At 43.2% G+C, this 25,654-nt stretch overlaps 1 protein-coding gene across 7 annotated transcripts in view; it reads right to left on the bottom strand.

Annotated features, from left to right (window-relative positions):
• The window catches only part of Trip4 (thyroid hormone receptor interactor 4), a 76,408-nt gene that overhangs the window by 11,961 nt on the left and 38,793 nt on the right, over nucleotides 1-25,654 (bottom strand). For all 7 annotated transcript variants that reach the window (XM_076576535.1, XM_076576533.1, XM_076576534.1 and 4 more), the window contains exons 8-11: nucleotides 23,734-23,839; nucleotides 21,455-21,636; nucleotides 18,079-18,203; nucleotides 15,297-15,388 (exon numbers count right to left, since the gene is read on the bottom strand). In XM_076576535.1, coding sequence (XP_076432650.1) covers nucleotides 15,297-15,388; nucleotides 18,079-18,203; nucleotides 21,455-21,636; nucleotides 23,734-23,839 — 505 coding nt within the window. The remainder of the gene's footprint in view (nucleotides 1-15,296; nucleotides 15,389-18,078; nucleotides 18,204-21,454; nucleotides 21,637-23,733; nucleotides 23,840-25,654) is intronic.

A 25,654-nucleotide genomic window follows, 5' to 3' on the forward strand; every position in this document is an offset into this window, starting at 1 on the left:
GAAAGAGGATAAGAAAGGTACTAGATGTCCTCTGACCTCCACACATGCACCATAACCTAAGTGCTTGTGCATATGCAAGCACACATGACAGAAAGAAAGGAAATAAAGGGGAAGGGAACAGAAAAAAAGAGGAGGGAAGGGGAGGGGAAGGGAGTGCCTGGAAAGACAGGACCCAGATTTGGTTCCAGCACTCACAAGGCAGCCTACAAATACCTGTAACTCCAGTTCCAGGGGATTTAACACACTGTTTTGACCTCTGTGGGCTCATATACATATGTGGTACACATACATACACTCATGCATACACATACATACACTCATGCATACACATACATATAAAATTAAAAAATAAATAATTTAAAAAATGAAATAAGTAAAATAGAGGTAATCAAGGACTGAGATGGGAGAGGAAAGAGTAATTACTGAATAGATACAGAGTTTGTGGTTAGGATAATAGGAAAGTTCTGGAGATGGGTAGTGATGGTGACTAAATACTGTTATGAATATAGTTGATGTCATGGTATACTGTAACACTTAAATATGTTCAAAATGGAAAAGTCTATCTTATAGAAGGTTTATCATAATAAAAATAAAATTTTAAAAATTAAAGTTAGGGGCTGGAGAGCTGGGTTAGGGGTTAAGAGTACTTCCTGCTCTTTCAGAGGACTAGAATCCAGTTCCCAGCAGCTCAACTGCCTGTAACTCCAGCTCCAGGGGATCTGATGACCTATTCTGGCCTCTGGGCCCCTGTAGGCATAAGCAAGCACACGCGCGCGCGCGTGCACACACACACACACAAATAAATAAATAAAACCTTTTTGAAAAATTAGGGTGAGTTACTTTTCCAGGTTTGATGCTTGTATGCTGTACTTGTTGGTCTGAAGTGAGAGTTTCATAAATTTGAGGTCAGTTTGGGCTACATAGTGGAAACTCAAGAAAAAAAGAAAAAAAAGGCAATTCCATCCATCCGTCCATTTACCAGGCCAAGTCATTAGAAAACCCTGTAACTATAGCTACAAAATATAATCTACAAAATATGTCCAGCACTTCATTTTGTCTCACAAGGCTCTGGCCTTGAACTCACAATCCCCTGTCACAGCCTTGCCAGTGCCGAGGTTACAGGCATCGACCACTATGCTTGATTTCTATGAAGGTGCCAGAGAGCCAAACTCGGGTCTATAAGCTTCTAAAGCAAGTGTTAACCACTTGGCTAATTTCCCGCCCCACTTAACAACTGTCATGAGGAGTTAAACAGATGGCTCGGTGGGTAGGAGAGCCTCTGCTCTTCCACAGGACCTGAGATTCGTTCCCAGCACCCACACTGGGCAGCTCACAACTGCATGCAACTCCAGCTCCAGGGCATCTGATGCCCCTCTGCTGACCTCTGTAGGCACCCACACACACGTGACATATACTCAAACAGACATACACACACACACACACAAATTAAAAAGCCTGGCAGTGGTGGTGCACACCTTTAATGCCAGTACTCAGGAGGCAGAGGCAGCCAGATCTCTGTGAGTTCCAGAACAGCCAAGGCTACACAGAGAAACCTTGTCTCAAAAAACAAACAAAAATGAAAAAAAATAAACAAATTAAAAATTCTCGGGGCTGGAGAGATGGCTCAGAGGTTAAGAGCACTGGCTGCTCTTCCAGAGGTCCTGAGTTCAATTCCCAGCAACCACATGGTGGCTCACAACCATCCATAAGGAGATCTGGTGCCCTCTTCTGACCTGCAGGTGTATATGCAGACAGAACACTGTATACATAATAAGTAAATAAATAAATCTTTAAAAAAAAAATTCTCTAAATATTCTATGAAAATCAAGACAGCAACTCAAACAAGCACTTTTAAGAATCAATATTCTAACATAATCCAATCCAAAGATATACTAATTTGTTATTTATGTGCTGAGGAATGATGCTAGGAAATATTAAAGGTTTTTTTTTTTTTTTTTTTTTTTGGTTTTTTCGAGACAGGGTTTCTCTGTGTAGCTTTGCGCCTTTCCTGGAGCTCACTTGGTAGCCCAGGCTGGCCTCGAACTCACAAAGATCCGCCTGGCTCTGCCTCCCGAGTGCTGGGATTAAAGGCGTGCGCCACCACGCCCGGCTAAAGGTTTTTATTTTCCACAATTAAAGTCTTTCTTTAACAGAAGAAAACTGTACATATAGTAGAAATAACTACAATTCAGCAGTCTGGAGTCTCAGTCAAGAAGATTCAGGCAACATTGGTTGTTAGCCTTGTGTGTTATAACAACCACAATGCAAACTGTGTACCAAGGCTATGAGGAAGTTATTTGATATAGCATGGGTGGGTTCTGCCTGAAACAGCTATATTCACTTGATTTTTGAATTAATTATTGGTGTTTGCATGTTCAGAAGCTGTGGTGGTTTGAAAGAAAATGGCCCCCACAAGGAGTGGCACTATTGGGAAGTATGGCCTTGTTGGAGGAAGTGTGTCACTGCAGGGGCAGGCTTTGAGGTCTCCTATGTTCAAGCTATGCTGTATAGTAGGCAGTGCACTTCCTATTGCCTGCTGGTCAAGATGTAGAACTCTCAGCTCCTTCTCTAGCACCATGTCTGCCTGCATGCTGCCATGCTTCCTGCCATGCTGATAATGGACTAAACCTCTGAAACTGTAAGGCACTTCCAGTCAAGTGCTTTCTTTATTAGAGTTGCTGTGGTCACGGTGTCTCTTCACAGCAGTAGAAACCCTCACTATGACAGAAGTCTTTTACTGTTGCTACATTTCTCTCGACACCACATTCACTTTCACAATCCCGCAGGAGGGGTTATGACCCACAGTATCAGAAATTGAGTTCACTGCCATACCTGGCTTTCTAGAATGTTTTTAAAGCCTCATTGCACGGCTTCATCTTGCTCTTCTTTCAGGATTTTGTTCAAATGTCAACTTTGACGTAAATCTCTCCTGACCCCACGATTTCAAAGTCAGTGGTAGAGTGCTTGCCAAGTATGCACAAGGCTCTGGTTTGATAACCAACAAAAATAAATAAATTAAACAAAGTGAAATCACAGCACCCATCACCCTATAAATGTATCACTTTGAACCCTCTTTCCTATCTTATCTTTCCTCATGGAACTTACCACATATAACATATAAATTATTCATATTTTTGTTCCCCTTTACTAAGATGAAAGCTTCAATGGGTAGACATTTTCTGCAACACCTCCCACCCCCAGGGACGGAGAGACGGCTCAATGGCTAAGAGCATTTGCTGTGAGAGAAATAGGACTTGAGTACTGAAAGCCTCGAGTGCAGTGGGAGAATCTGTCTCAGAAAAGGAGGATGACAGAGGAAGACACCAGATGTCCTCTGAGCCTCCTTCTGCTAGGACCAGACACAGCATACAGTAGGTAGTCAATGAACACTTCCACGTGTTCACAAGAAAGAGAAACGAGGACCAAAGCAGCACAGACTGGCTAGCCACTGGGGTGGGGTCACTAGAGAGAAGTCCGTCTGGATGAGCCTCATATCTCAAAACACAATCCCAGTCCTTGAGACCTGGATCCTATGACCACATTACACATTAAGGAGTACTTGGTTGGCTCCGGCTGTGTGGGCCTCTAATCCCGCTACTGGAGAGGTTGAGGCAGGAAAGCACAAGTTTGGGGTTCAGAGAGAGCCTGGGCCACTTACTGAGACTGGGTCAAAAATAGAAAGTAAAAGCAGGGCTGGGGATACAGTTCAAAGGTGATTTCTTAGGATGCACAATGCCCTTAGCTTAGTGGCCAGCACTGTGAAGAAAAAAAAAAGAGCGGTTTGTACCTTTGGCCTGAGATTTACAAAGATGAAAATACAGTAGACTTAGCAAAGATAAATTAAAAGGGAAATGAATACGAATAAGCTGTGACGTCACATCCAGTTTGGTGAAGATGCTAGGTTACGGGCCACTGACCGAGCATAATAAACAGCTCAGGAGATAGGAGCTTCATAATCAAGGAACGATGCAAACTGGGCCGAGGACTCTGGCAGGTGCTTTTGCTTCGGTCTACAGAGACTTCTGTCACCAGTTCCAGCCTGAGGGGCAGTGGAGGTGGCCCTGCCTCTCTTTCGTGCCTCATAACGTTCACAGCTGTCTAACACAACAGGTAACTAACTGCCAAACAGCTAGTTCTCCTCCCTGGGGAAACTGTTCACCAGTCATTTTCATAACAGGGAGGAGAAGGTTAGTACTTTTTGGCAACTACTACTGATTTAGAGCCAAGTAAAAATTTCTGCTCAACTCTGCAAGCCCCCACTTAGTCCTTGTATTAAAATGATCAATAACTCCCTAATTATGTCACTCCTTCCAACAAACCCCAAAGTGAACTTGTGTGTGTGTGTGTGTGTGTGTGTGTGTGTGTGTGTGTGTGTGTGTGTGTATGTACGGTGACTGAAGCAGGCTCTTGTGCCTCCTGGCCAACCACTCTACCACTGAGTCACAGATCTAGCCCCATGACTTATAGATCTTTTACCTGCCTCCTGAGGATAAACAGCAAAAGCAAACAGTCAAGAAACAATTCACTGACAAGAACATATCTTCGCTGTAGGTTTTCTGGGTTTAAACTTTGGGGGAAACTACAACATTATATATGAAACCAGGCTCTGAAATCCAGTTAGCTGAAAACTGACCCCAAGACTGAGTGAGGTAAGGACGAAGAGAAGACAAGCATCTGGTAAAGATGGTGGCCACAAGCACAGCAGGTCTAAAGTACACATCCTGAAAGCAAACGTGTTCGTGGATAAACACTGCAAGTATTGGTAGTGGCTACAATCAGGACGTGTTCTATGTATGTATGAAACTATTAAAGAATAAATCAAAGACAATTTTAAAAGTAGTTCTCATTTACATTTTCCTTCAAAGCAACTGGAGGAACCAGGGATGGTAGTGTGGGCTGGTAATCTCAAACTCCAGAGCATACACAGAACTAGCCTGAGCAACACAGCAAGCCTGGCAAAGAAGCAAATGCCTACAATCCCAACATCTGAAGGTGGACACAGGAGGATAAGAAATTCATGGACAGGGGAGGCTGGAGGGATGGCTCAAGATTAAGAGCACGGGCTGCTTTTCCAGGGGTCCTGAGTTCAATTACCAGCAAACACATGGTGGCTCACAACCATCTACAGAGGTAAACTGATGCCCTCTTCTGGAATAAAGGAGTATATGCAGACAGAGCACTCAGAAAAAATAAATCTTCAAAAATCTTAATAAATAAATTTAAAAAAGAAAGAAAGAAAGAAAGAAATTCATGGGCAGCATTGGCTAAATAGGAAGTTTGAGGCCAAACTGACCAAATGAGACCATGCCCCCCACCAAAATCAAAAATTAAACAAAACAAAACAAAATCAATCAACCAACTAGCCTCCCATCCTGAGGAAATAGAACATTATCTTAAAACTCTGATCCTTAGTCTTTATCTCAGTGCCTGTCATATGACAATTGATAGTTACTTCTTTTCTCTTCTTGCTTCATTAATGCTTACTGAATATATGGTTATATAATAATCTGAGTAATAAAATATGAGACGAAATTTGTCACTTGGATAACACAGAAGACTACGCCTTGGTGTGTGAGAGGTAACATTACCCTATCCCATGAAATGTTTGACTCTCCCAACATCAGGTGCCTCCCCAGTCCAATTCTGCTGGTTCTATCATGAACTAGATCTTTAGACAGTCCTACCCTGGACCGCCGCAAGTCTTCCCACCTTCATCTTCCAATCCATCCTCCACATTGCAGCCAGTGAGTTCTTCTCAGGCAGGGCTCTCAGCGCCTTATTGCTTCATAAAAGCTTTCAAAACACTCCTCCACATTTCCCAGCTCACTAGACAAATAGATCTTTCCTCTGTGCTCTGTCATCCAGGGCTATCTACCATCTGACCACAACCTACTTTCCAATCTTGTTCGCGGCTTCCTCTTCGCTCACACTGTCCACCAGATGGGCTTGCCACATTAGTCACACAGAGCCGACTTCCCACCTGCGCCTTTGCGGCCATCATCTTCTCATTTTGGAATATGCTGTTTTGTCTGCATGTATGTCTGCGCAGGACTGCATGCAGTGCCCACAGAGGCCAAAAGAGGATGTTGGATCCCCAGAAACAGGAGTTACAGACTCTGTGCACTACCATGTGGGAGTGCTGGGAACTAACCCCAAGTCTTCAAGAAGAGAAGCCAGTGCTCTTAACCACTAAGCCATCTCTCCAGTATCTTGTTTTGTTTTTGACACAGGGTCTTATTCCATATCCCTGGATGGCACAGGACTCCTCTGCAGACCAGGCTAGCCTTGAACTTACTGAGATCCACCTATTTCTGCCTCTCACGTGCTGGGATTAAAAAAAAAGTGTGTGCTATCATGTCTGCCCCAAATTGTTGTGAGGTTTAGAAAATAACATACACATACATAATGAGTATAGCACATATTTGGTGATTGAGAGTGATAATTTTTTATCATTCTCCAAAGTGAATACAAAGATGTGGAATCTCTTCCTACTAGAAATTATATCTCCCCCCTTCAAGTCCTGAAAGGTAGTCTCCCCCACCACCTTGTTCTCACCTCCCACCCTTCTCAGACTCTCAAATCTCACAATGCAACCCAGGCTTGAATTTGCAGTCCTGCAATCCTCTTGCCTGAGGCTGAAGAGTGCTGGTATTATAGGCATGCACCACCATGCCCAGCAACTCTGGCCTCTTACAGGTTATCTTGGGCAGGGGGTATATTCAGTGGCACAGTGCTTGGACAGCATGTTTGAGGCTCTGGGTTTAATCCTAGCATCACAGAAAACACTAAACACACCAATCTTCACTTTTTGATTGCTAGCACAACTCTCTAGTGACCTCTCATGTATCGGAGGGCAGAACCTAGGCTTGATTTACGTTGTTTCCTTTAGTATCCACAATGGTGTCTGACTTATACCAGCACCCAAATATTTATTGATGGATGGATAATTACATAAGAAAATATTTTTCCTTTCTCTTTTTTTTTGGAGGGGGGGTTGTTTTGTTTTAAGACAGGATCTCACTATGTAGCTTTGGCTAGTCAGGAATACATACAGCTCTACCTGCTACTGCCTCCTGAGTGCTGGGATTAAAGGAGTGCGTTACCAACTCCTGGCACATAAGAAAAATCTTAAGAATTATATGTTCACTATCAAGTAAAAGCTACTGGACTGGCAAGATGGCTCACTGGATAAAGGCTTTTGCTACTAAGCCTGATGACCTGAGTTCAATCAAAGAGTGTAAGGAGAGAACTGACTCCTGCAAGTTGTCTTCTAATCTCCACACACATGCAATGATTGCCTCCCTCTGAAATATAGTTATATATCATTTATATACATATGTGGTTGTATATGGGCATATGCACATGTGAGCCCAGGTATCCATGGAGGCCAGAAGTGGGTGTTGCATTCCCTGCAGCTGGAGTTATAAGCAGATGTAAACTGTCTGGATGGGTGCTTGGAACCAAACTTGGGTCCCCTGGAAAAGTGTTCTTAACTGCCAAGTCATCAAACCAATCCCCCAAATAAATCAATAAGGTCTGGAGAAAAGGGTCAACAGTTAAGAGTCTTATTGCTCTTGCAGAGGTGTACTTTCATTCTTAGCTCTCACAGGGCGATTTACCATCTTACAGTCTGTAGTGGGTAGCCGTTCCAGCTTGGATCTGGAAGTTCCAACCCCCATTGAGACTCTGGCAACTGTCATGCCTACGAGGCGGGGCCAAGGGAGGCATCTGGAGACCCGAGACCTGGATGGGCCAGCGCTCTCTCTGTTCCTGGACCCTAGACGGTAGAGGTTGACTGAGCAGAGCTCCAGAGAACACCGCTGGATTGCGACACACCTTCCCCAGACCCCCGCGATCTACCTATCCCTTCATTTGTAAGTCACCCACTAAATAAATCTTCCTTTTAACTACGTGGAGTGGCCTTAATAATTTCACCAATAACAGTCCCACATCCAGGGGCTACAACACCCTTTTATGATCTCTATAGGCACCGGGCATCCATACAATTCAGGCAAAATCCTCAAACATGAAATAAAATAAATATGAAAAAAAACAGAAATATATATATAAAAAACTTTTTAAAAAAGGTTATTATTGAGCTAGAGAGATGGCTTAGAGGTTAAGAGCATTGGCAGCTCTTCCAGAGGTCCTGAGTTCAATTCCCAGCAATCATATGGTGGCTCACAACCATCCATAATGAGATCTGGTGCCCTCTTCTAGTGTGCAGGAACACATGCAGGTAGAACACTGTATACATAATGAGTAAATCTTTTTTTCTATCATCCCTCCATTTTTTATTAAGAAATTCTTTATTCATTTTACATACCAACCACAGATCCCCCTCTCTTCCCTCCATCCAATAAATAAATATCTTTACAAAGTTACTATTAAAAATTTATGCCAGGTGGTGGTGGCACATGCCTTTAGTCCCAGCACTTTGGAGGCAGAGCCAGGTGGATCTCTGTGAGTTCGAGGCCAGCCTGGTCTACAGAGTGAGATCCAGGACAGGCACCAAAAATACACAGAGAAACCCTGTCTCAACAAACAAAAACAGGGGTTGGGGATTTAGCTCAGTGGTAGAGCGCATGCCTAGCAAGCGCAAGGCCCTGGGTTAGGACCTCAGCTCAAAAAATATATATATATATATAACAAAAACAAAATTTATGACAAGAATCTGGGCATAATGGCATATGACTTAAATCTCAGCACTCAGGAGACAGGGGCAGGCAGATCTCTAAGTTTGAGGCCAACCTGGTCTACAGAGGGAGTTCCAGGACAGCTAGGGCTACATGGAGAAACCTCATATCAAAAAAGAAAAAAAAATTATTACAGAGGCTAGAGATGGCTGCTCTTCTAGAGGAACCAGGTTTGATTCCCAGCACCCACATGGTGGCTCACAACCATCTGTAACTACAGCTCCAGGGGGTTGATAGCCTCTTCTGGCATCTTAGATAACAGCCCTCAAGGTCTCTTAGGAATATTCTGGTCTATGCACAGGCAGATTTTGTCAGGAGGACAGACAGATAGATAGGAGAGTGCCACTGATGGGGCTGACAGGACTCTGCACTGAGGTATACCCCATCTCCTCAGACTTTCTTCATTTATTCTTTTGGTTACTATGAGACTATGTAGCCCAGGCAAGTGTAGAATTCAGTGCTCTTCCTGCCTCAGGCTCCTTGAGTACTAGCATACACCAACGCTCCCTGTTTCCCTCACAAACTGAAAAACAGAATCAGGGATTTGGCATTTTCAGGGCCAAGGCCTGGTTTGAATGTTGAACATTACTTCCTTCATGTTCTAACTTCTTCTCAGATTGAGAAGACCCATCAGTGAGTGATTTCCATACAAAGTAAGATCTGCAGTCTTCCAGACATCTATGTTGCTTAGATTTTGTTAGGGTTTTTTTTTTTTTTTTTTTTTTTTTTTTTTTTTTTTTTTTTCCCCCCGAGACAGGGTTTCTCTGTGTATTTTTGGTGCCTGTCCTGGATCTCCCTCTGTAGACCAGGCTGGCCTCGAACTCACAGAGATCCTCCTGGCTCTGCCTCTCAAGTGCTGGGATTAAAGGCGCACTACCTCCTCCTGGTGCTTAGATAATCTTCAAGAAGATGGAAGAACTCATATCCTTCTCTCTAAGAGGACAGCAATTCTACTCTTGGTGTCAACGATAAGATAGAGGGACCCAGCAGAATAGTCGGAGCATAATTCCTTGAAGGTAGGGTCTGGTCTGTTATAAAAAAACAACCGTAACATCAAATAGACTAACAGAAAGCTGGCACGAGAGGAATGGGCTGTGCTGGGAAGAAACAGAATAATCAATGACCTTGGAGATTTCAGACAAATCTGAATTTCTTTTGAAGGCAGAGATATAAATAGCACAAACAACACAGATCCGTAAAAACAAAGGCCACCAACTCAACTCCACGTCTGAAAACTTGTTAGGTCTGGAGAACTGCTCACAACCACAGCTGCTAATGGTTATGGATTTGGCAATCAAAACGGCTTTGTTAAAAAAAAAACAAGTTTTAACCGCCTCACTGCTGAGGTTACAAACCGCAGCCTTGATGCAGAGTTGCAGTCAGCATCCTCCCTGCTGTTTTGAGGGCTCACATCTGCTGCTGGCAGATAAAATGCTGGCAAACAGCAGGGGCTCCTTCCAGGGAACACAGGAGACGCTCGCTCTCGCTCGGAGGAGATGCTCTCATCTACCTATCTCCCCAGTCAGCCGGCAGCCTTCTCTGTGCGTTCCTTCCCTGTCTGGGTTCGTCCTCTGTCATTACTCAGAGGAGGGTTGAGGGTTTAGTGAGACCTCCCCCTTCGCCCCCGGTATAAATTAGCCATGCTGGCTAAACTTGCTTTAAAGAGATAAAAGTAAGCCTGTTCAGCACATACTTTTTAAAAGACCATTTAGAGTGTAGTGCACTTGATTTCAAAAGTACTATGAAACAAATTTTGCTATTCTTATTCTTTTTAGAGAACTAAATGATCACACTATGCCAAAAATAGTGAGAGCTTAGTATATTTTAATTTATCAAAGGCAGTCCAAGAATGTGAGGTCAGAAATAAATTACCAAGTTTCTCTGGGGAAGGAAAATGTTAGCAACAGTATGCTGAAGAAAAAATGTGTTCCAAGTCACATAGGAAGTTAGTTTCAGCTGACATAAAGTTTGTTAGTGCCACAGTTTTTCAAAGAAAATTCGACTCAGCTGGTTGATAAGAATCCACGTTGCAATGCTGAAGACACAGGGTAGAAACTGTTTCCTGGATGGTTGTTGTTCAGTAAGCTGAACTTAAGAGGGTAAAGAAAAGCCTGCCATGTACATCCCAAACTGTGCACGCTTAGACACAGCTCTGTAGTATGTAAACAGGCAATGAGTGTGTGTGAGGGGGCCTGGGCAGTAACTCAGTGGTAGAGCACTTGCCCACTGTGCCAGGTCCTGGGGCTGATTACCAACACTGCTTCAGGGAGGAAAATGTTTAGGAACACTGTATTCTATTGTCTACCTCTTAGAGAGTCTTAATTCCTACTTGCATATTAAAGGCTCTGAGAAACTCTATGGTAAACAGATTTGTTTAATCCAAAGATGTTTCCCAGATGTACACTAATTTCAGGGAACACCTACTTGAAGTACTTTGTGAAATCCTAGGATAGGGCTATTTCCCCAAAATACCAACTCATTTACTTAGAAATAGGATTTAGGCTCAGACTGGTAGAGCAATTGCCTAGAACGAACAAGGTCCTGGGTTTACTCCACAGCACCACAGATCAAACACTGGGCTGACTCAGTGGTGAAGTGCTGGCTGCTAACGCATGAGGACCCGGGTTTGAGTCCCCAGAATTCAGGTAAAGCCAAACACAGAAGCTGGCAGTCGGGGTGAGGGCAAAAGACAGCAACCATTTCTAAAAGTGACAGGATCCACTCGAGTGGAGAGATGGCTCAGTGGTTAAGTTAGGTGGCTCACAACGGCCTATAACTTTAACTCCTGGGAACTCTGACACCTCTGGCTTCATAAGTTACATGTACACAAGCCCACGTGCACACACACATAGATAATAAGAAAAATAAGGCAGGGAGTGGTGCGTGCTTTTCATCCCCGGACACAGGCAGGAGAGACAGTTCAAGGCTACACAGAGAGAAGTTTACACAGAGAGTTCCAGGCCAGTCAGAGCTACATAGTGAGGCCCTGTCTCAAATAAACACAAAACTAAGTTATTATCTACTCTGAACATATTCATATGATACTCTCAAAACACAGAAAGTAATGGAGAAAGCCACAGAAAAGCTAATGACCACGAGGAAAGCGTATGAGAGATTTCAATGTTCCATGAAACCTAACAACTAGCCTTTTGATATAAGTTCATGGCATACCTAAGGGCATTCGGTAAGGAGAGTTGCCAGGATCTCCATCATGGAACATGTGGGAAGAATCTGGCATTTCTCATACTGTCCTCAGCAACTTCAGTACATAACACACAATAAACCCAAGCTCAAGGAGAGGCATCATGCTGACCCGAAGGAAGAGTATCCTTGAGAAAACAAGATTTGTTAATTAGATTTCTAATGACAGCAACCCTCAGGAATACCCCACACATTAAGATTATAGTTTTCATTGTTATGGTCTGAATTTTAAAAATGTCCCCCCTAGACTCATGTGGTCCCCAGCTGCTGGTGCTCTTTTGGGAGGCTGTGGGGGCCTGGAGGGTGGAGATGGATCACTGAAGGGGGCCTTTGAGGGTTACAGCCCTAACTGTGGTCCTTCTCTCTGCTTCGTGATCTGCCCCGCTGTGAGCAGCAGTAGGTGCAAGCTTGCACCACCAAGAACTGGACATTAAGGCCAAGCCTTTCCCACTGTGTGCTCGGAACCATGATCCCAAACTGACCTTCTCTCCTTCAAGTTGCTTCTGTTGGGTAGTGTATCATAACAAAGAGCAAAGAAACGAGTATGTTTATTTCCATAGCAGGAAGGGAGGGCCATGACATGGAAACGAACAGAGGTGGAAAGAAAACAAAAGTAGAGGTGCCATGGCCTGGAGATGAAAGCCTCCACATCCCTATGCTTTGTCTGGGTCTAGATTGGGTGCTAAGGGCAGAGCAAAAGAACGGGCGTCAACCTCACACCCAAACGCATGCAGTGGGCACGTAAGTAAACAGAAGAGACAGAGAAGGCAGCCCTAAGAAAATCACTGGCAGTGCTGGGTGTTGGGGTCATACCTATAACATCACCTGGGAGACTGAGGCAGGAGGATCAGATAATCTACACCTAGAGATGGAGTTTGAGGCCAGCCTAGGCTAAGACCCAGTTTCAAAAAAACCATAGCAGAGTTTGGTGGCACATACCTGGCAGTCCCAGCACATGAGACTCTGTCTTGAGGAGAGGAGAGAGGAGAGAAGAAGAAAGGAGAAAACAAAACAAGCAAAATCAAAATGAAAGACAGGCCAGGGATGGTGGTGGCCACCGATAATCCCAGCACTTGGGGGTGCTGGAGAGATGGTTAAGAACACTGGATGTTCTTCCAAAGGACCCAGGTTCAGTTCCTAGCGCCCGCCTGGCAGCTCACAACTATAGCTCCAGTTCCAATTGCAGTATCTCTGGCTCCAGTGCCCTCTCCTGGTTTCTGTGGGCACTGCCTGGATGTGGTGCACAGACACGTAAAATAAAAACAAAGAAAATACCCACCTCTAAAAAATTAATTCTAGCACTTGTGAGGTTGAAGCAGGAAGACTGTAAGCTCAAGATCAGCCTAGGCTACTATGGTGACACCTTGTCTCAAAATCAAACCCAAAGGCAAAACCAAACCAAAATAAAAACAAACTGACAAAAATATCAAGAAATCTAGGGAGATAAGAATTGCTGGCTAAAATCTGCAAGGGAAGTATTGAGAGAGTTAGGTGGCTAGAAAGAATAAATTAAAAAAAAAAAAATGGGGGGAGCTGGTGTAGTGGCACTTGACTCTAATCCCAACACTCAGGAGTCAGAGCCAGGCGGATCTCTGTGAGTTCAAGGCCAGCCTGGTCTACAGAGTGAGTTCCAGGACAGTCAGGGCTACACAGTGAGATGCTGTCTTGAAAAGACAGAAAGACAAAAAGAAAGCAAGGAAGGAAGGAAAGAAGGAAGAAGCATTTGGGAGGCTGGGGGCATAGCTTAGTGTTGGGATATCTGACTAGAATGCATGAAGCCCTGGGTTCATCCAGCACAGCAAGAAAAAGGCGGCAGCAAACACCTGGAAAAAACGACTTACTGAGTCAAACTAAGGAGAAGTACGTTTCTCAGGCACAGCAGTAGAAGCCCAAATGCTTAAATTAAGTGCTCAAAGAACAGGAAAACAACATGGTCTGTAAGACTTTTTCTGCTTCAAGGATGGATTTGGCCATTTTTTGAGTCCTGCCAATCGGAGCCCAAACTCTACATTTGAGGAATTTCCCAGTGAATTAAAGTTATTTGGTGCCCCCTACTGTTCACAACGTGTTTGTGGCGTGTCAATTTAATGTTCAGAGATTTAAAAGAATTTAATACATATGTATGTTCACTTGTACAAACATACCCCAACATGGCACAAATCAAACCAAGTTCAAACACACTTGCCTATCATGAGTTCAATGGTCTGGAAGAAATGCTTCAGGATAAGCCAAAACAGATTATCCACACCCACCATCCAGTCAAAATGAAAAGCGTTACTTTAGAGTTTCTTCATTTAAAGAACTTTTGCTTTGCTTTTTTTTTTTTTTTTTTTTTTTAGATAGAGCCTCACTCTGTAGCCCTGGCTGGTCTGGAACTTGCTATGTAGATCTGGCCTCCAACTGACAGAAATCTGCCTGCCTCTGCCTCCGAAGCACTGGGATATAGGTGTGCACCCTTCCGCCCAACCTAGAGAGCAAAGCGTAAAGAAAGGATGAAGGCCTTACACTCCCTTTCCTGGACTGTGTGACAGTGTTTTTAGAAATGCAGCTCTGCTACTTCCCCATGCCCTGGAAACCAAGCCAACTCCTAGTGCTTCTGTTTCTGACCTACTGCTATTCGCCCTCCAGTGTACACTCAAACATGGTCTGTCCTGAAGCTGGGGCTGGTGGTTGCATGCCTGTAATCTCAGCGCTCCAAGGCAGAACCACAAGTTCAAGGGGTGTATGTAAGTTCCAGTTCAGCCTGGGATATGGCTCAAAACAAAACAAAGCAGGATACAACACGGCAGACTCCTTTGGAGGCAGAGAAAGTAGGACCGTGAATTTGAAGCCAGCCTGAGCTGGGCCACAAGTCTCTCAGAAAAGAAAGAGGGGGACAGAGAGAGACCTTTCTTCTTCCGTTTAAATTGCTAGCACCTTACTGTCTTCAGAATAGTCTGCTATGAGGATCGAGAACCTGTTGTAGACTATTATTTCAAGGTGTGTTACATTTGTTTGTGCTCTGGAACATTTGTTTAATGATGCAAAGATGTGTTTGATGAAACAAAATTCACCTGCGGTCAGGAGGCTGAGTCAGTGATAGCTGACAGGAAGTGGTAGGGAGAAGCCCGGTGAGAAAGGGTTTATAAGGAGGGTGAGGAGAGGCATGAGGGCTTTTTGGAGGAGAAGGAGGAGAGAAGGTGAGCTACTTGCTATTCAGCCTGTTTGCAGGAGTCGGAGCTGAGGGAACAGACTCCCTCCGCTGCGGGCCTTGCTGCCTCATCGCTGCTGGGGGCGGTGGAGCTGCAGCTGCTGATTCGGGCAGCTGTGGCTTAAAAGGCAGCAACCATTAAATAAAAGGACAGGAACCTGTCATACTAGTAAGCACGTGTCTGCCCACAAGAAGAACTCAGTACTCACCTGCTCCTGAAATTGTTTCTGGGACAAGCAATCAATTAGGTCCACACAGCCCAGAAGACAACCTGACGGATAGTCATTCGGAAATTCCAAATCTAAATAGAAAACAACAAAAGGATTGGACAAATTTTCTTTTCTGTGACCCTGGAACTCAGGAATCTGCTTTGAATTCTGAACATATAACTTTTCCATCTATTTGTAGAAGCAAAGGAAAACTGTGAAGTTTTTTGTATGGCACACTGCTTGTATTTTAGCAAAAATCTAGTGAGTGACTAGCTTAATTTACTATTTACATGCTAAATTTGGAAGCTTTTTTTACTTTAGAAAAATCCTCCATATAACATCAGGTTCAAGGCCTCTCTAGTTAATTCTGAGCAATTTAACTCTAATATACTCACAAATGGACGGGATTAGAGTCCGGGGGTGTGATGGTTAACTTTGACTCTCGACCGACACAACCCACAGTCCTGGAGGAGTCTCAGTGAGAGGCGGGCGGTCAACACCAGCAGCTCTGTTCTCTAAGAAGAGTCCTGAGTCATGTGAGGGTGGAGCAAGGTACCCGAGGAAGAGCCAGCTGAGATGTGGCTGACTCTCCTTCACTGTGGCTATGAGGGGAGTACTTGCTTCAAGTTCCTACCACCGTGGCTTCCTAAAATAATGCACTAAAACCCGGGATTCTGAGCTAAAACAAACCTTTAACCCTTTCTCCTCTAAGTTACTTTGGGTCACAGAATTTTATCACAGCCAAGGAAATAAAACTAGAACAGGAGATACAGTGTTCTAGGAAAAAAGAAAAGCAGCTATAGGTGATGAGAAAAAAAACAACATAAAAGTATAAAAAGTATGATAAAACAAACAGAAGAATAAATGTCATCTTTTTATCTTTTTTTTCTTTTCTTTCTTTCTCTCTCTCTCTCTTTCTTTCTTTCTTTCTTTTTTTTCTTTTTTTTTTTTTTTGAGACAGGGTATCCCTATGTAGCTTTGGCTATTTTAGAACTAGCTCTATAGACCAGGCTGGCCTCTAACTCAGAGATCCACCAGTCTCTCCCTAGGATTAAAGGTATACATCGGGGCTTTGCTTCATTTGTTTTTTAAATTTATTTTTGTTATGTGCACTGGTGTTTTGCCTGCATGTGTGTCTGTGTGAGGGTGCAGGATCCCCGAAACTGGTGTTACAGACAGCTGTGAGCTGTCATGTGGGTACTGGGAACTGAATCCAGGTCCTCTAGAAAAGCAGTCAGTGCTCCTAACTGCTGAGCCATCTCTCCAGCCCCAGAAATGTGTTTTTAAGGACTATGCATTTTGACTGTGACTGCATCAGATGGTTTCTCAGAACTTTCAAAGGTGGTTCTATAACTATCTTCCTTTTGTCTTCACAACTGTATGGGCCAGAATAGGAGGGACCACAAGGTGCCCAAGAGCTAAAATTCCTTTTAAAAGTAAGAATTATTTTTATTACTTGGAATTATATGTACATATGTGTCCAGGTATGTGCACATGAGTGCAGGTGCCCACCTAAGTCAGAGGTGTCAGAGTCCACTGAAGGTGGAGTTATGGCGCTTGTGAGCTGCCCAGCATGGGTCCCCTACAAAAAGCGGAAGGAGCTCTTAACACCCAGCCATCTCTCCAGCCTCACGAAATTCTTATGTGGGTTTTTTCTTACTTTATCTCCCATCACTTATTTTATTTCCACAATAAACAGATGGAAGGTTTTCTCAGATTACACAACTAAGACTAGCTGGTTGGCTGGGTGTGGTGGCTCACACCTTTAGTCCCGGCACTTAAGAGGCAGAAGAAGGTGGATCTATGCATGTTCAAGGGCTGCCTAGTCTACATATCAAGTTCCAGGCCAACCAAGGTATACATAAGGCCCTGTCTCAAAGACAGATGGATAGATAGATAGATAGATAGATAGATAGATAGATAGATAGGTAGATGATAGACAGATAGATAGATAGATAGATAGATAGATAGATAGATAGATAGATTGACAGACAGAGAGATAATCTCCCATTAAGGATTGAATAAATGGTGCAGTAGTTAAGAGCACTTTTTTTTAAGAGTAGTTAAGGCTGCTTTTCCTGAGGACCTGGGTTCAGTTCCTAGCACTCACACGACAGCTCACAACCATCTATTGGCAACTCTAGTTCCAGGGAATCTAACACCCTCTTCTGGTCTCCATGGGCACTGCACACACATATTTACAAGCAGACAAAACTTATAAAATAACTAAAATTTTTTAAAAAATGAAGATTAGTTGATTGATTTCTTTTGGTTTGTGAAATATTTATTTACATTTTCTAATTTTTAATTTAAAAATTTTTTTAAATAGAGTATCACTATGAAGTTCTGGCTAGCCTAGAACTCATTACAAGGACCAAATGGGCCTCAAACTCAAGAGAGATCCATCTGCTTCTACCTCCCAAGTGCTGGGATTAAAGCTATGTCCCACCATACACAGTCTTGAGTTTTTAGAGAAATTAATGCTTTGAATAGGCATCTGTGACTTATCACTCAACACATTAATAGTTGAGTGTGGAGGCTGATACCTCTTATCCTACAATTTGGGAGGCTGAGGCAAGAAAACCACCTTGAGTTTGAATTAGCCTAACTACATAGTGAGTTCCATGGCAGCTGGGCTATACTGAGAGACCCTGTCTCCAAATCAAACTAATAGATAAATGTGAGGTTTTAACACAAGAAAAAGCCAAAGGAAGAAGGAAATAGGAGAATGAACAATCAGGAAAAAGGGAGACTGAAAACCGAGTACATATGTGGCTGTTACCTTTCCCACGAAGAAGACAATAGGTAGCCTGGAGTTCTGAGACTTCTTGAGGGGAGGGTTTTTTGCCGGTGGCTGCTATCCAAAGTCTTCCTCTGTGAGCCGTATACCAGGATCTGCCCTCCACCCTTAAACACAAATTTAATAGGAAGGCTCTAAATTCTAGTTTCCTTGAAGATCCCATAATATACAGCAAATCCTATGGCAAATTATCCAACTGGACCAAGAGATCAAAAGAAGATACTTCATCAAGAGGGATTCTCTCTCTTTCTCTCTCTCTCTCTTTTTTTTAAGATTTATTTATTTATTTATTATATCTATAGTGTTCTGCCTGCATGTACACCTTTATGCCAGAAGAGAGCACTAGATCTCATTATAGATGATTGTGAGCCACCATGTAGGTGCTGGGAATTGAACTCAGGACCTTTGGAAGAGCTGTCAGTGCTCTTAATCTCTAAGCCATGTCTCCAGCCCCAAGAGGGATTCTTTTGTTAGCAATACTTCTCCCACAATACCTTTCCCTTAAAGTTGAACTGAACTCTGTCCGATAACCTCTCCTGACTTCACCATTAGTCATTTCTCTCAACTCTTATTTGTCACCTGATCTCTGAAATTCAGATCCGCAACTGTTACTTGTCTTGGGATTTCTATAGCCCAAGTTTATAATTAAGTTATTACATTTATTTACTTGTAGGGAGGGCACATATGACACACGGCTTTCTTATGGAGGCTAGAGGACAACTTGGAGGAGTTGCTTCTCTCCTTCCATTATGAGTTCTGGGGATCAAACTTAGTGTCAGGGGCCAGGTGTGGTGGCTCACACCTTTAATCCCAGCACTTGAGAGACAGAAACAGGAGGATCTCTGTGAGTCTGAGGCCAGCCTGGTCTACAGGGTGAATTCCTGGCCAGGCAGCGATATCTAGTGAGTCCCTAGACACTATGTGTATGTCCGTATGTCTCTATGTATATATGTCACATATGTCCTCAGAGACCCAAGGAAGATCAGCTCCAACAAAGGGTTCTGAGCCATCTGATATTTGTTCTGGGATCTTATCTTGGGTCATCCAGAAGTACATCAAGGGCCCTTAACCACTGAACCATCTCTACAGCACTCTCTCTTTTTTTTGTAAAGACATGTATTTATTTAAGTGCATATATGTATATGTACAGGCACAAATGGAGGTCAGAGGACAACTTTGGGGAGCTGGTTTTCTTCTACCATGTGGGCTCTGGGGGATCAAACTCAGTTTGCCAGGCTTGGTAACAAGCATCTTTACCCCAATCTCATTCTTTTTTTGGAGGTGTGGGGGGTGGGGTTTGGTTTTTCAAGACAGGGTTTCTCTTTGTAACAGCTCTGGCTGTCCTGGAACTTGCTCTGTACACCAAGCAGAGATCCACCTGCCTCTACCTCCTGAGTACTGGGATTAAAGGTGTGCACCACCACCACCACCACCACCACCACCACCACCACCACCACCACCACCACCACCACCACCACCAGGCCCCAGGCACATATTCTTAGTGTTCCAATATAGATGAATTAAGAATGTCAGATACACTGTGAGTGATCATTACAGGGAATGAAGCAATGTATGTTTTCCCTCTGGCCAAATAACCTGAAGAGTACTGGGAAAATGGTCCCACAAGCATGAAAGAACCACCCACTGACTCCCAGAGGGTGAGTGATTATGTGACAGATGCTGTTCATCCTGTTCTTTTGCATGAGAAAAGACACATAACAGACCCAAACCAGGAGAGAACAAAAGCATTTGGACTCCCAAAGCTGAGGAGTGTATGCTGTTCCATCTCCTACATGGGAAAAGGACGAAAGGAAACAGGAAGTGAATGAGAACAGACATCTGAGGGCTTGGCTGTCATAAAGAGAAGCAGACTCATGCTTCTCTGTACTAACAGCATTGTACACATGGACCGACTGTCAAGCAACAGAGCCAAAGCAAGAAAGCATGACTTTCAGGGGAGGAAAGTGCCTGGTGCACCTTAGTAAACCAAGGAGGGAAGACGTTAACAACACCCACAAATGACCATTTCTAAATAGAGAACAACTGCAGCCGAAACAGAAGAGTGCGGGAACACTGAAAACCCGAAGTCTGGTTCTGTAAGTCAGAGCATCTAGCTTACCTTTGCCTGCCTCAGTGTCTTCATTTGTGAACTGTAAAGTACTAGCCTGGGATTCACAACTACTCCTTTAGAAACTAAAACCCTATTTCAAAAGAAGTATGTACTAACATACATAACTAATATATACACTAATATATGTATACATATATAATATATACATACATATCAGTAAACAAATAACATATAAATATTAGGACATTGCCAGCATATAAAATTCTAGAAGAGGAAGGGAAAAATGAGCACACAGTATAAATGATAAATGAAATAAAAAACCCAAACAAAATATATAACATGGTCTCACTAAGTATTGATTCACATAGGAAAACAATGGAAATAAACATTCTAAGTCAGCCATGGTGGCACACCTTTAATCCCAATACTCTGGAGGCAGAAGCAGGCAGATCTCTGGATTTCAGTTCGAGGACAGCCTGGTCTACATTATAAGTTCCAGCACAGAAAGGGCTCTGTAGAGAAACCATGTCAAAAAAAAAAAAAAAAAAAAAAGAAAAGATAAAAGAAACATTTCAAAGCACTAACAGCAGCTAACTGTTTCTAGGGAGTAAGATTATATATGATCTCTTTCTAGCTATTTTTCACATTTTTTGTTTTTATGAGATAGGGTTTCTCTGTGTAGTTTTGGTGCCTGTCCTGGCTCTTGCTCTGCAGCCCAGGCTGGCCTCGAACTCACAGGGCTCTGCCTCCCGAGTGCTGGGACTAAAGGCGTGCGCCACCACCGCCACTGGCTATCTTTCATTTTTACAACCTTCTATTTCCATGTATAGAAGTGAAGAAAAGGGGAGTTTAAATATGAATTAAGAAGAAACACAGTAAGCTGGGTGGTGGTGGCGCACATCCTAGCACCACCGCTACCCTGCTGTGTAACATACTTAGCCATGTTTAGAGTTATATGCATTGAACACTATCTAAGTCTCCAGCAGACGGGTACAAAGGAGCACCAATTCACAATTCTAAGTCAAACGTCTATCACTCTAAGACTGTGACTTTCAATTATTTTGAAAAGGTAAGAATTCCAACTCTTTTTTTAAAAACTTTTAAAAAAATGTATACAGTGTTCTGTCTGATGTATGACTTCATGCCAGAAGAGGGCACCAGATCGAATTATAGATGGCTGTGAGCCATCATGTAGTTGCTGGGAAGTGAACTCAGGACCTCTCAAAGAATAGCCAGTGCTCTTAACCGCTGAGCTATCTCTCTAGCCCTAAGAACTTCAATTCTTACCTTTTAATCCCTCTGACAAGGAGAGAAGCCCAAGGCTGATGCATAGAGAGGCACCAGCCACCATCAAAGCCTTCCTGGAATTCCTGGTCCTGGATTCGCAGCTGGTGCTGATGTAAAGTGTGCTCTAGTCCTGCTGAGAGTGGGGTCCTCTTCTGTGGGGCTGAGCCAGTGTTGTCTACCCACTGCATGGGAAAGAACACACAAAACAGAAACCGTTGTGCTGACAAGGGAGGAAACTCAGGGAAGGTGAACCAAAGCGACTAATGCTGGTGAAAAGGAGTCACACACGTGTCACTTTCTTTCTTTTTCCCAGAAAAGGTTTCAAGTTCTAGGCTTGCCTTAAACTTGATATGTGGCAGAGAATGACTTTGAATTCCTGATTCTCTTGCTGCCATCTCCCAAATGTTGGGATTACAAGTTTGTGCCATTGCTCAGGGAGCTTCTCTCTCTCTCTCTCTCTCTCTCTCTCTCTCTCTCTCTCTCTCTCTCTCTCTCTCTCTCTCTCTTAAGAAAAATTGATCTCATTTCTAAATAAGAACAAAAAGTATAGAGATGTTATAAATTTTTAGGAGTACCAAACATGGCAACAAGGTTGCAGCATTTTGTTTGTTTTTTTAAGATAGAGTCTCACTATGTAACTCCACCTGACCTGGAACATACTATGTAGACCAGGTTGGCCTTGAACTCAGAGATCTGTTAGCCCTGTTAGATCTGTGCTAAGACTAAAGGTGGAATCACCACACCAAGCTATTGTTTTTTGTTTTTTTCCAAATTACATTTCATTCATGCGTTTTTGGGGACAGAGTGGGTAATGCATGCTACAGCACCCATGTGGAAGCCATAGGACAACTGCTGTGGGATGGTCTGTATGTCAAATTGCTCTGATTGGTCAATAAATAAAACACTGTTGGCCAGTGGCCAGGCAGGAAGTAGGTGGGACAAGGAGAGAGGAGAATTCTGGGAAGCGGAAGGCTGAGGCAGAGAGACACTGCCAGCTGCCGCCATGACCAGCAGCATGTGAAGACGCTGGTAAGCCACCAGCCACGTGGCAAGGTATAGACTTATGGAAATGGATTAATTTAAGCTATAAGAACAGTTAGCAAGAAGCCTGCCACGGCCATACAGTTTATAAGCAATATAAGTCTCTGTGTTTCCTTGGTTGGGTCTGAGCGGCTGTGGGACTGGCGGGTGACAAAGATTTGTCCTGACTGTGGGCAAGGCAGGAAAACTCTAGCTACAGGACAACCTATGGAATTAGTATTCTCAGGTCCTCAGGCGAAGAGTCAAGCACCTTTATCTGCTGAATCACCATCCTCACCCACATGTCCCATCTTAAAGGATAGATATAATGCTGAAGTCTCTACAATTCTACCTTCTTCTAGAAAATACATAATGACCAGGACAAAAAGACTTGTAATTATTTCCACTTTGTACTTATTAATGACCTATGTTTGATTCTGGATAATTTTCCAAGACAGGGTCAACATTTTGGTCCATAACTCCTCATGAGATACTTCAGAGTCTCATACTGGTACCATAAAAAGCTAAACAGATGCTGTTGGAGCAGCAGTTCCAACCCCTGATTGTATGAAATATTCTATTACTCTGAAATGAATGACTTGTGCCCTAAAAAAAAAGGTGGAACACTGCTGTAAACAAGGCTCTCACCCTATAAAGGGGAACAGAGAATTACAGGTATTTTAATTGGAGGGCACAGGCAATTGTAGGAAACTAACAAGTTGTGACAATAAAAAAGGATGGCTAGTGTTTCTTCCAAAGCAAGAAGACAAAGGCTCTAAAATCCTTTCCCTCAACCAGTGCTAAAGATTAAACTGAGGACCTCATACATAGCCAAGCACTCTACTACTGAGCTATACTGAGTATACTCCCAGGCCCTAAAAACATATTCATTATGTACTATCTCAAGATGTAAGGTAGGAAGTGATAGAGGAAGGTACCCAATGTCTGCTTCTGGCTTCCACACACATATACACATATGTTATGCACATACACATCAGCCCTACACATGCAAACATACATACAGAGTTGCATATACCATACCTAAAAACACACAAAAATATACCAGACTCCATAAAAACATTTAAATGACAATATTCAGAAGATAACACAAAGCATCTTATCAGAAATGTTTTGATAAAAATTAGAAAAATATTGGGCAAGGTTAAGTGTTGAAGGGCATGTTGAGAGGAAATTGGTATCTAAGGGCCTATGAAACAGACTATTTGTCTCATTATCAGTCAGAGGAAACATTCACTAACCTGGGGAGGACTCTGGTACAGGTTGGGATTTACCAACACTCCCAAAGGCTCTTCAGAGGATCTATCCAAAGTTCCATTGGCAATGGCCTGTATTGTCTCATCTAGTCTGTGATAACAAACCAAAAGGAGGCAATAACTGGTCATCTTCTATGCTCACAGTTACCACCTGCAACCTTTAGTAATAAATTGAAATTGAAAGTTTTATCTGTAGACATGCACAACCTTCCCTGTTCCCAACTCCACCTTCTTTCTCTTTATACCAAGAATTCTAAGGAAAATAGGTAGGGCACATTACTCATTCATCTACTTAACAAGATCAACATCATGCTAAGATTAGAAAAGGTGTCTAGCAATAGCCTAACCCAGAGGATTCTACAACTCATCTACTAAATGAACCATAGTTATTCTGCCTACTGGAGTTCCCCTTCCTCTCCTCCATACTAATCTGGACTTTATTCTCGCTTCAAGACACAAAAGGTTCTGTTTCTGTTCTTTTTTAAGATCTATGTATTGCTGGATGTGGTGGTGCAAGCCTTTATTCTCAGAACTAGGGAGGCAGAGGCAAGTGGATTTCTGTGAATTTGAGGCCAGCCTGGTCTACATAGTGAGTTCCAGGACAGCCAGAGCTACATAGAAGAGATCCTGTCTCAAACAAACAAAACCCCGAAAACAATGTATATATTTGTGTGTCTGTGTGTAAATATGTCCATGTGAATGCCATGTGAAACCAAAGGCATTGGATTTCCTGAGCTGGAGTCACAGGTGGTGAGTGCTGAAAGCTGAACTTGGGTCTTCAGCAAGCCCAGCACGGGCTCTTACCCACTGAGACATTTCTCTAGTTCCAACATTCACAACTTTTAAAGAGGACTCTTACTTGTCCAACACACAGTGCTTCCTTCTTTTTCTAAAGTTTTGTAGTGAAACTTCACATGTACTGTGTGAATAATCACTACACACACACGCACAGAAAGAGAGAGAGAGGCAGAGAAGGACAGAGACAGGAATCCTCTGGCTCTTAAGACAGCATACCCATTCCAGGAGTACTGGCTTACCTCTTTAATCAGGATCTCAGGAGGTGTAGGCAGGAGGATCTCTCTGAGTCCCAGGATAGCCTGTTCTACATAGTGACATAGTTCTAGGACAGTCAGGACTACATAGTGAGACCCTGTCTCAAAAAACAAAACAAACCGGGCATGGTAGCACACGCCTTTAATCCCAGCACTCGGGAGGCAGAGGCAGGCGGATCTCTGTGAGTTCGAGGCCAGCCTGGGCTACACAGTGAGCTCCAGGAAAGGTGCAAAGCTACACAGAGAAACCCTGTCTCAACAAACAAACAAACAAACAAACAAACCCAAAACAAAAAGACATCATACCTTTGCAGGCCAGTGGCTCAATGGATAATGTGCCTGACTATAGATCAAAAGAGATCATACCCTGGAAGGAGGAATACCCTGACCCAGAGAAGGGTTTTTTAATCCACTCCACTGCCATGCTTTACTTACTGCTGTATTCCATTGGCCTGCTGAATGCTTACCCAACATTTTTGAGTAATGGTGATAATTCTGAAGCACCACATAATGCAAAGCGTCAACTATTAGAAAAGATTGAGCTTAATCATGAATTCAAATAAAAATATATTTGTCAGAAAATTGTTCTATGGAACTGGAGAAAGGGCTTAGCAGTTAAGGGGACTGATTGCTCTTCCAAAGGACCTAGGCTCCCTCTGGTGTTAGTTATACATGGTGGCTAACAACTGTCTTACTCCAATTACAGGAGATCTGTCCTTTGTCTGATCCTCATGGGCTTTGAGGTTTCAAAAGTCATGCCAGGCCCAGCCTCTCTCTCTCTCTTTGCCTGTGGATCAGGATGTAGCTCTCAGCTACTGCTCCAGCACCATGCCTACCTTCATGTAGCCCTGCTC

This window comes from Peromyscus maniculatus, chromosome 7 (genome assembly GCF_049852395.1).
Source record: "Peromyscus maniculatus bairdii isolate BWxNUB_F1_BW_parent chromosome 7, HU_Pman_BW_mat_3.1, whole genome shotgun sequence".
In the NCBI taxonomy this organism is placed as follows: Eukaryota; Metazoa; Chordata; class Mammalia; order Rodentia; family Cricetidae; genus Peromyscus; species Peromyscus maniculatus.